We start from the raw sequence: 11,511 nt of genomic DNA, 5'->3' as shown, positions 1-11,511 counted from the left end.
GTGCTAAGGGGGTGAGGGGGCCGCGCGGCGGTCCCGTGCTCGTGATGGAACCGCTCCGTCACGGCACGCGGATGAGCTGTGCTTGTGACGGAACGGTTCTGTCATTGCCCCGCCCGCGCTTCAGCACGTTAGCGCAGGCACGGAATTCGCGCCGCGCAGGCGCGGCGAGAGGGCCGTGACGGAACCGTTCCGTCACCAGCACAGCCCACCCGAGGCTCGTGACGGAACGGTTCCGTCACGAGCATGGGAGGGGTTAATGATTGTTTCAGTTTAGAAAGTGTTCCGTTGTGCACAAAAACAATCCTGCCTATTACGAAGACACACTTGCACCATGGTGGAAGGTTGCACACAGCGCTCCAGCATGAGGAGACTGACGGAATGTGTCGTATCTTAGTAGATTTGGTGCTTTTTTCTGTCTCCCTTTCATGCAGCGATGTGCATCAACTTTGCTTGCTCCCGGCGTTGCATGAAATTAAAGTCAAATGCCCAAAAAGTGTAAACAGGGCGATTGCTAAAACACTCAGGTCTAACATTGCTTCAATGTGCTGGAATGTGTTATTCCTTCCAACTTAGAACTGGAGTAAGTACTTTGTAAATGTCGAATTATATAGTACTTGAACTTCCATTATGCCTAGGACGTAGTGCTTAATTTGTAAAATTGCGAGTGCTATGGCCCAAGGACTAACATTGCAACTGGTACCACCCACAGTTTCTGACAGAACTGCCAAATTCCAGGGCCAACATTAATTACTAATCATCACATATAGAAGTGAAGTTTTGGACAGTTCCTGGTCACCCCAAGCTTTAGGCTGGTGGACCTTTGGGAGTGTTGGTTCTGTGTATGTGTTTCGAGATATTGAATTATTAAACACTCTGACATACATTGCTCAAAAGTAGCCAGCATGCACCACTTTGTGATGTACTCTCAAAGTGCCAGTAATTGATAATAAGGGCCGGTGCCAAGCACCAGCAACAGGGCCGGCTCTAGGCATGTGCAAGCTGTGCACCTGCACAGGGCCACCAAACCCCAGGGGCCACCACGCCAATATATATCCTTAATATATTGATCCTCTGAGGATGGATACATATATGCGTGGTGGCCCCTGGCAGGGATTTGGCGGCCTCTGGCTCTGTTCCACTTCTAAACTCCCTGACCCCCTCCCCTCTTTACTGGCCTGCGCGCTCCGCTCCGCCCCGCCCGGACCCCCTCATCCGGGCCCCCTACCTACGCTTCCTGCCCCGGGCCAGCATGAGCCTAGAGCCGGCCCTGGCAGCAAATACTGGCACAAATCCAGCACTGTCATGACAGCCAACTTACTTGCACCAATTTGCCTACATATTAAGAATTGTATCCATAATTTCTTGTTTATTGTGTAGTGGACTCGGGAATAATATGGGAAGTCAGGCGTTGCAACTTCTACTCCAGGCATATTCTGCTTGTTGTCTGAGGGAGGGGTCATGAAGGTAACAGCAGGGGCAAAAAGTAAAAAAAAAAATGATCTAACAAACCTAATCTGCAGCAAATATAGAGCACAGGACTGTACTATGCTTCAAACATGTGATGTCATCAGGGGGTGAACAATTGCATGACGTCACTTCCTCTGCTCCTGAGATGTTGGTGAGTCAACATCCAGGAATTGATCCTAACTCAAACTTCCAACCCTTCGTCCCTTCTAACCACTCATTTAGGGCCACCTTATCACAGTCTGCCGTTGCCCTAGCAACAGGGGCCCTGCAGACTGAACATTAGCGCAGTGAGGCTCTCTGCAGTGACGCCAGCGCGCGCGCCTGCTTAGACACAGAGGACGCCCGCGCGCCGAAGACAAATGCATCTGCGCCAGACACTAACGAACACCCTCGTTCCTGCCCGCACTCAGCTGCAAACCGCAAGACAAATGACGCGGGGTTACTGCGCGAAAACATATTTACACAGGGCAGCTCGTTGGCTGTGTGGACAGATTGCGCAGGAGGACACCCGTTATTTGTTCTGCATGTTTTCACCATTAAGACCTAGTTAGCTCTTTGCCCTGCAGTAAATGCAGATTGCATATCAGGCAGGCACCCAGGCACGTTTCTCGCGAAGGCAATCCTACGAAGGCGGTGGTTAATGGCAACAAATGAGGTACCTCCTTGTTTTTTTCAGACTGCGCTATTTAAAAAGCAGATTTCGACAGGGGCTAGAATAGATTGCCGATAGACAGGCGTGCACAGGAATTGAGGGAAACCCGTACGCGCGGATTCCTGCACAGTTTTGTCTAGATTAATTGCAGCTAATTTTGCAGATATAATACATTGTTTTCTGCAGTGCGTTGTCTTTGGAGGGCGCGCAGAATATAAATATTTAAAAAAGTCGCGCATACCATCTCCCAGCCTTGTTGGATTTTATGGAGTTTGTATGGTCATAGGAGGGCATTAACTGCTCATGGAAAGGGCGGCTTGCAGAGCTCGTTCTGCACAACGAAGGACGCGCCCTGAAAATATGCTACTGGGGAGTGACGTCATCGCCTCCCAGTGCAAGCCAGCAGTTTGATTAAAACATTTTGCTTTATTGGACGGTACCTGGCACCGTAATCCATACAAATGGCTCTGTACGGCACACATGGCCTGTCCTGTGTGGAAACCGACTACAGAACCTTTTTGCAAGAAGGCCCGGGGGGCTATATATTAAATGTAACCATCCGCAAAATGGTCTCTCAACAAAAAATGTATCCGGGGAAATGTGCGTTAAGACCTTGGAAACGAGGACTCGTGAAAGATTTTCCCAAGATTCGGGCCTTTTCAGAGCACAATTTGTCACGTCAAACTTTAGAATCAGTTGTGTATGCCTTCAAATCGCAAAAAGTCACATTTAATGAGCTATTGGTGCCCTAAATCTCTTGAAAAGACAAAGTACCAGAGTGAGCAATGTTTAAATCTGCAGAAAGGTCAATGGTGAATTCGTCATGTCAGACTAGTCGCAAAATGTTTTCTTTTAAGTAAAATTGAGCGAAAATCATTTTCGCCAAGCACACTGAGAGACCAAAGGCTAGATTTGTCTGTGCCAGAGCTCTTGCAAGACAAAGCAGTGCTCGCGGTTGCAAGTGGCACAAACAATAGCGACAATCAACATTCATGCCCAGTCTGTTTCATTCCAGAAAGTTGATATACACATAGCACAAAGTGGTGTTGTGTCATGTAGCACCAAGTCCATGTTAGTGCATGCAAAGTGGATGTAACAGGGTAAGCCTAGCACAAGCGCTCTTAGGGTTCGATGCAAATCCTGATCTACTAACATTGCATGACCTGGCTTTATGGAAATTCCAAGACCTAAAGAAAATGATGTGCAAACAATATGCAAAAAGAAAATTGTTTAATTTTCCTACTCTTAATACATCTAATTTCCATGACATTTTCCATGTTATACGATTTACCCTTAGGGGGTTAAATGAAATTTGTACTGGAGGTTTCCCTTCAGGAAATATATTGTGCAGGACACTGCTTGCTTACCTTTGCACCATGAGACAATGCTTAGCATCTACTGAAAGTGTTCTTTCTGTGTGAGCTTCACCAACAATAGCTAATTTGTAAACCAAAGACAAAAAAAGAAAGAAAATAAGGGCCGATCACCGAAATCCTTCCTTGAAAACCACTGCCAACTTACACCCCAAACTTTCATCGCTAGCATTACCTATCGCATGCATGGACACCAACCAAAGTGAAATGCAGCATGTGAAGCGTGCAACCCCACTGTCCTCAAGGTGGGTTCTGGGTGGAGGGCTTCTCTCCGTAAGTATCTTTTTTTAAAAACAGGTCAAATAGAGCATTTTAAATAACAATTTTCACTTATATTTGCGAAGAAGCCATCGGTCCGGCCAGAAAGGGCATTCACGAAATCCTACAGTATTTTTAAGATGAGCAGTATGTGGGAAGAGAAAGAGAAAATCTCTTTTATACTGCACTTCTGCAACTCACACTGAAAAAGTGTATGATGCTTATCATCAGTGCTTTGCAGCAGTGCTTTAAATAGATATATAGAAGTGCAGGTACTCCCTATCTCGAGTACATGTGTCCTCCTGAGACGTGTTGGTAATCTTCCACTAAATGTATTGCAGCAGTGCAAAGAAGTGCAGGTGCCCTCCCATTCAAATGAAATAAGTGCAGGTACTCAGTACCGGACAGCACCTGCCCATTTAAAGCCCAGCCTTGCAGCTATTACCTCTTTGTAAGTTGCAAACACATTCAGTAGCATGAGGTAGTCGTCCAAATAACTTACCTTTGTTTAATACTTCATCAGTTTTCCACATCTAACCACAGAATGAATCGTAGTACAAGCTGCCGTTACCCTATTTGAGACTACTAAAGGTAAGGACCTCGGATGGATGAAAAACTAATTTGACTACACCTGCAGTTGAACTTGGGACCTGCTCTTCACTGACGCAGCCTTGAGTTTGCTAGCAGATACGCCAGTTAGATATTTTTAAGAAGAAATATGCTGAGAAGGGACATATTTTTACCTGTTTTCAATAATACGTGGGGTTGAGCCAGAGAATTGATACCTTAATGGTTAGAGTAGTGTATATTTTAGCACAGTCCACCTTATAGTATTGAGCAGAAAAAATTAGTCCCAATATTCCTTATTTCTTAAACCTGGTTAAAATGTGCATCCATGAGTGTGTCATTACATGTTAGCACTGCCGTTTTACATTTATCACTTGAAAAAATAAGCAAACTAATTTCAGGATTACTCCCCACCCAAAAAAAAATTGCAGTTTCACCAGATGTATTAAGAATGTAACACACCACAAAGAAATCTACTCAAAACTCTGCTCATTATCATGAGGGAAAGCCTTGCAATGTCAATGGTGCATCTTTAATGCCAGTGTGCCTTGTACGGTTGCACCACGTGCTGCCCAATGAGGGCCGCCAGTGCTTTCCTCCAGGAAGCAAACCTGCTAAGAAATTCTTGCCAATATGACTTTACAACACTGCCCACATTTAACTCCTTGCATCTAGGATTCAGTTAAATAACTTAAAAAAACACACAAAAAACCATGCACCATACATTCAGATACATACAGTGTAATATTGTATTAATTGCTATTATTGAAGTCGGACTCATGTCCTACTCCCCATGTTTAACATTCCTAATAATAGTAACACTCTGCACACCTAATTATATGTGCCAGTTTGAGAATTATGCGTCAGGAAAAGGCAAATTGTGCATCTTAATGCGGCACATTTTGTAATAGTATTTACTTCATTGTTTAGTCATTTTTAAACTTGGTAACGCTGTCTGGGCATTGGTTGCATCTCATTAGTACCAGCTTAACACTCAAGAATAGCAATACACTACAGAAAGGTGACCAGTCCAGTGTTGCACAGGGCCTTTCAGCAAGCGCGTGACGACACGTGGTGCTTCATTTTTTGTAACTTTTGAACTGCTTGAACTAGAAACAACTTTTTTTGGGGTTAAAACATGCACATAATGCGGCAGATGATAGATTGTGTGGCAAATGCGGCAAATGTATAATTACTTGCAAATCACCGCGGGCGCACAATCGCATAATTCCAGTGGCCTTGATCATATATAATGTATACCCACCCTCTCAATTCATGTTGCTGTATGAGACAACCGTCATTTCTCAGCAGGGGAGAGATGTGACCCTCATCCCAATGCTTTTTACTAGGCGGAACCAACTGACAATTATTCTCTCTCTCTGAAGCTGTGCCTTTGGATGCGGACGGTTGTTGGACAGCTGCCTGCACGGAATGGCCTAAATACCTGCGATCTAAAAGCCAGGCCACCTGTTCCACACTTGCAAGGGCGAGGAGAGCCAAATTAGCCCCAAAGCGACTGCATTCATTTTTTGCTTTCATAGGATGAAAGCGGACACACGCCTGTGATAACTGTCGGTTGACATAAACCTCAAAAGAAAAACATTAGAACTTCCAGACCCCCGTGGATTAGCGGTTATACAGCGAAATTGCTTGATGAGTGGTAGAATCAGTTCTTATTAATCTTCCGCCGGAATTACCCAAAAATAAGCTTAAGGCACCCACTAATGAATCAATTTTCATTTCTAGGCTGAAAATAAAATGCTCATTATGGCTGACAAAAGTGTAGCCCGAGGTAAACAGAAAGCATTTCCACTCGAAATCGAAACGAATTCCCCCCCTGGAAGCTCCTCGTTCTGCCAAACAAACGGCGCGGGGTCGGAGGTGCCATGTGGCATCAGAACATGGGGCATCTTGGGAAGGAGCCGCACAAATCTAGCTCCGAGGGGTTCTATTTCCAGCCTTTCAGAAGCGAGGAGGGGGAGCGCGCGCCGGGGCCGGTTACACCGTGTTCCTGGCGCGCGGGATTGCTGAGGGAATTCTAACTTGGATGAGTAGGTTCCCTCCCCGAGACAGCGGAACGCGTCATGCAGACCGACGATAGAGAAGGGGGAATATTTAAATGTTCCTTTGAGGCTGTAATTGCGAATAGCCCGGTGCTGGAGCTTATTTCCGTATGGTAAATTTGCATGTGAATTTCCTGTTACTGTATGGTAAAATCGCAGCAGTATTGTGCTGTTCCAGGATAAGCCATTCCAGTGGTGTAGCATGGGCGGGGCCACAGGGGTGGTTACTTCAGGTTCAAAATACTTAGGGGCGCACAATTCAAAAAGAAAAGTGGAAGGATACTTGCTTTGCCCCGGGTGCTGGCAACACACGCTACGCAGCTGACCCATTGGAATGGAGAATTACTAAGTGGTGCTGATTTTTCCACCTGTAAAACAACACAGAATTCGCCATTCGAGTTTTTTTTTCTGTCTACCACTAGTGGCTGCTCCCAGTAAGCAGCACTGGGGCGGGGAGAGGGGAAGAGGTGGAGGAGGGTGGGAAGAGAGGGAGGAGGGGAGTTTAAAAGGCAAAAAAAAAAAACACTTACCTGCCTGTTGCCTGCTGGCCGGCTGCCACCGCCTCTCCTGCGTCTTCTTCCTGGCTTCTTCTCCTCAAAAGAAGCCGGCTCTCAGCCTCCCAATAGCCAATCACAACACTGCAATGCAGCGTTCTTATTGGTCTGAGCGCTGTGGATGAGCGCTCAGCCAGAGATTGGAAGGCTGGGTATGTTCTCCATGCAGGCTGTAATGCAGCCTGCATGGAGAACATGCAAAGTGCGCATGAATGTTTGGCCATCCCCAGAGGGCCGGTCAAACATTCATGCTCACTTACATAGTGGCCACCCCCCTGCTCAGAGAGTTATTATCATTTTAGTTTTCCTTTTTTTCCCGCTGCGAAAAGCAGTTGGGCGAAGCTCCTTCGCCTTAGCGGAAGAGCCGCCACTGGTGCCTATATTCATTGCCTGCTCTCAGCAGGTTGTAAATTTATGTTGGGGGGGCGATGCGTGGGATGAAGGGTAAGCAAGGGGTAGGGGAGAATAGGGAAGGGAGAGTGACTTTTTTTTTCTACCATGGAGAAGCACTCTATGCTCCCCCTGTTAGAAAAGCAGCATGAACGAATAGCTGCTGCTGCAGCAAAGGACTCGTGGAAGTTTTCTGGCATGAAAAATCAGGTGAGATTCTTCTGCACCTGGTAAATTGAGAGGGAGAAAAACGTAAAAACTTCTAATCAGAAGAAGCGAAAATAAAATATAAAAGCGTGTATTCATTTGTTTAGCTTGAACTAAGCACTAAGTATTGTAAAAGAGGCTTGGATGCTTAAACATTGGATAATTAAGCCCTAACACTAGCCACAGATTTTCCAGAATGTGTAAAGTGCCAGCCACAGCCCTGAAATGTGCTTCTCCTGTTCTGTGTGCATAACCTCTAGTGATGCTGACTCATGTACATTGTGCATTTCATCAACAAAATAATCTTCTTTTTTTATTTATATTGCACTTCGTTCTGCATTCCTGGTATTTTTAAATGCTTTAAAGAACAGGTTTTACAATTACCCACTTTCAGGGTACTGAGTTTGCAACCTTGGAAGGATGGAAGGCAGAGTTAGCTTGCTGTTACAGTAGTTTATAACATGCAAATCTCTTCTCATTTCATTGTGCAAGTCTGGCCAAATAATCTGGGCACCAAAAGGGAGAAAAAATTAAGATATGTCACTCTTAACTCTGTATGTGCACGAGTGGCGTATTGAAACTTGAGCCCCCCCCCCTGCAAAGTGCATGGAGGGAGGTCCCCCCACGCTCCGGACCTAGTCAGGAGCTCTCGGGCATGCAAATGCATGGTACTCGAAGGGGGGCCCCCAGCACCCCGGGGGGTCCGGGGGTTATTGTTACACCACTGATGTGCGTTTCTAAGATAGACACCGTTCCCAGAAGAAGAAAAAAATACCAGCCATTTGTTAAAGTTTGTAGATTCTGCAAAGGCCTGGGCACCTTGCTTAAATAGGACCGTATAGCTTGTGCATAATCATTTTTAACACAACTTTTCTGGCTTTGTTTACCTAATTTATCTGTCAAGTATCATTAATAGAGCCTGCAAACACATTTTAAAGTGCTGTCTTATATTTTCTGTTGTAAGTATATAATAATAAGGGATAAAAAAATCAGCTTTAGGAAATTTTTCTTAAAATTTGCACCAGCTGCAACATTAGAATACTAATTTTGCGTTGACATACGAAAGCCCTGAAAGAGAATCTTAAGCTTCAATTGTGTTTGGTTATTTTCACATTCACATTTCAGTGCTTGCAGTTTTACACACTTTCTGAGGTGTGACTCTTGCTGAAGACTTTTTTAACAAGATGGATGCTCACACAGCAGCCTTTAACTCCTTCGCCGCAGGGCTAATTCACCTGCGGTGCGGGGGGGGCCCCGTGCGGCGCCGCAGTACTCATGACGAACTGAGCTCATCATGAGGCACAGTGGAGCTGTGATCATGACGAGCTGAGCTCGTCATGACTCCGCCCACTTAATGGAACGCCCCGCACAGGAGTGGAATTATCCCCAAGTGGGCGTTTCACGGCAGTTATGACGAGCTCGTCATGAGCACAGCTCCACTGTGCCTCATGGCGAGCTGAGCTCGTCATAAGTGCCAAAGGAGTTAAATGGGTTGGGTCTGAGACCAATAAGTAATTAAAAACAGACATTGAAGCAGGTCCCTATCAGGTGCTACATTCATGTTCTTAATTTTAGTGGCATAAACACTGATCAATTTATGATAACCCATGTCAGCGATTTAGTTCCTGTTTATATTTCACATGTTTGCACTTCCTAAGCGTGCTAGCCAACTCCAGGATGTTGTGTTTACATATTTTTTTCAAACAGCATTTCACGCTTGTATAGTGTATGCTTTGCACTGAGTTACCTCCTACTCATTTATACTGGGCCATGACTGAGAGCGCTGGAATTAATGTTGAAGGCAGTCAAGTTTTTCTCAGTGCCGATTAGTGGGGTCGAACAGGTGTTAAGAGTACATGCTAATCACGTCTTTGGCCTCTCTGCACAGCACACAGGGCAATGGTCGCATAATTCAGTTGCATTTATTATAAGTTGTATGTAAATGCGTGTGGAGAAGGCACACAGTTGTCAAAATATTGTCAAAGTGAAGTGCCTTTAGATGACTTGGTGTGTTGTGTGTTTGGAGGTTCATTCTGGAGAGAATGAAAAGAGATGCTGAAGAGTAATAAGATTTGCAGATGGACGAGATATGGAGAGAAAAGGGATGTACATGTCTGACATGGATTGAACATAGCAAGAGTGATTGAGACACTACCCACGCCACAGTCCTCAGTAATGTTTAACTCACAGTCACACAATTTCTGAATAGTAATTTTTTCAGTACTATTTCTAACAAAATTATTGTTGTCACTTATTTATCTTAAACAACTAAGACCCACTGACAAAGCCAATAGTCCTGCCAGGTTTTCGGTCCATGTAAAGTGGTTGTGTTATATATCTGGATGTAATAACTGAAAGCTCAGAGGAACCAAAATACTGCTCTGGGGGCACACTATGGCAATTCCAGAAATGTTCTGTTTAAGCCACGCCCCTACTTAAATGGGGCATGCCTATTTTAGAGACACTCCCCACTTTTTTCATTCTACTTAAAGCACCTGATACACAGTATCTCCATGTGGAGCAGAATGTATTTAAAAGCATTCTCATTGTTAGCTAACAAGTATTTCGCTTGTATGTTTGGCACATTCTCAAAGCACATTTCCAGTAGCACCACCATTCAGGAGTTTGGCGCCATTTTGCGTTTTGATGCAGACTGTTGAAACAATACGTGAATGAGGGAAAGCAAATTTTCTTTTTATGGCATACTATCAAAGTCGCTGTCTTCCATGCTAATTTTATGTACCACGACATTAGCTACAAAATTCTTCTGCTACGTCCACACGTACTGAAGTTTATAATGTGGCGTAGGAAGATGGCGGGAGCATCAACAATGAGATCGCGTCTGTTTTATGCGCTGTAAAGCACTGCATGACAAGGTTAGAGGAAAAATGTTTCCGCCACCCAAGAAGTTTACTCTTCCTCTGACGTGAGCAGCCCCGAGGCATCTAATTACCACAAGCGAAAGGTTCACATTAGAACAATTAAGGGTTTTAGAAACCAACATTGCATTTATTATTGTATGTCACTGCCTTGCTCAGGGGGTGGCCGAGTTCTGCCTGAATGTCATATCCCTTTTATTACCATGTTCTTGAGGATATCTTTTTTCTCTCTTTGTGTTTCAGATGCAATAATCGTACCCAGTGTGCCGTCGTGGCAGGCCCAGATGTGTTTCCGGACCCGTGCCCTGGAACATACAAATATTTGGAAGTTCAGTACGAATGTGTACCTTACAGTACGTATTACGTTTCTTCATTTATTATCCATCCATTATCCCCCTCGAGACGTTAGTGATTCTAGGCACTGATTTAGCTGGTCTGGCTCCTTTTATCCAAAACACTGCTGATTGACTGGGTACATTTTTTTATTGATGAATAATGCATGCTTAATTAAAAATGTCTTGATAACAGCTCCGAAAAGTGCTGTGTATGATTCATGTGCTCCAAGGCAAGGGATAGTATAATTAATTCGATTTTAATTGCTCATTAGGCGTCTTTTTTTCTTCACTGAAGCTCAAAATATTAAGATGAAAATGTTGTTTTAATGCCATGCGAGGCGAACTACCCATGTTGGTATAATCTATGAAAAGGATGTGTATGCATTTCGAGCATGTTAGGATGCAGTGACTGAACAGAGTTATTTAGTAACTAGATTCATAGTTTTTTTTAAATTGTGTTTTTTTCCTTTTTCATTTGAACTTTCCTATAACAGTGTTGACTTGAACGAATTAGAAATTTTTGGCGGGGAAGAGCAGGAGCAGCACAGACCACCGACACTGGATTTGTGTTTAAAAGGCCACTTTAATTGAAACAGGTGTGCATCACATATAAACCATGGGTCTTTCACCTTACAAAACAAAAATCTCACTATACAAACATGTTGCCTATGTTAAATTACCGCCCCCCCCCCTTCAAATGTCCCTCTCCCAACAAAACTTAAACTTGCAAGTCTCTACCTCCTCCTGGGCTCATCTTCAGCAATTT

General features: G+C 44.4%; 1 protein-coding gene across 1 annotated transcript in view; it reads left to right on the top strand.

The window, feature by feature from the left end:
* Window positions 1-3,678: 3,678 nt before the first annotated feature.
* Window positions 3,679-11,511, top strand: part of LOC147665952 (adhesion G protein-coupled receptor L3-like) — a 477,982-nt gene continuing 470,149 nt past the window's right edge. The window contains exons 1-2 of the mRNA XM_086949385.1: window positions 3,679-3,737; window positions 10,654-10,763. Coding sequence (XP_086805511.1) covers window positions 3,679-3,737; window positions 10,654-10,763 — 169 coding nt within the window. The remainder of the gene's footprint in view (window positions 3,738-10,653; window positions 10,764-11,511) is intronic.

The sequence above is a fragment of the Lissotriton vulgaris genome, unplaced genomic scaffold (assembly GCF_964263255.1).
Source record: "Lissotriton vulgaris unplaced genomic scaffold, aLisVul1.2 SCAFFOLD_1371, whole genome shotgun sequence".
Taxonomy (NCBI): domain Eukaryota; kingdom Metazoa; phylum Chordata; class Amphibia; order Caudata; family Salamandridae; genus Lissotriton; species Lissotriton vulgaris.
The sequence above is the reverse complement of the archived record's forward strand: the minus strand, read 5'-3'. Positions and strand labels throughout refer to the sequence as shown.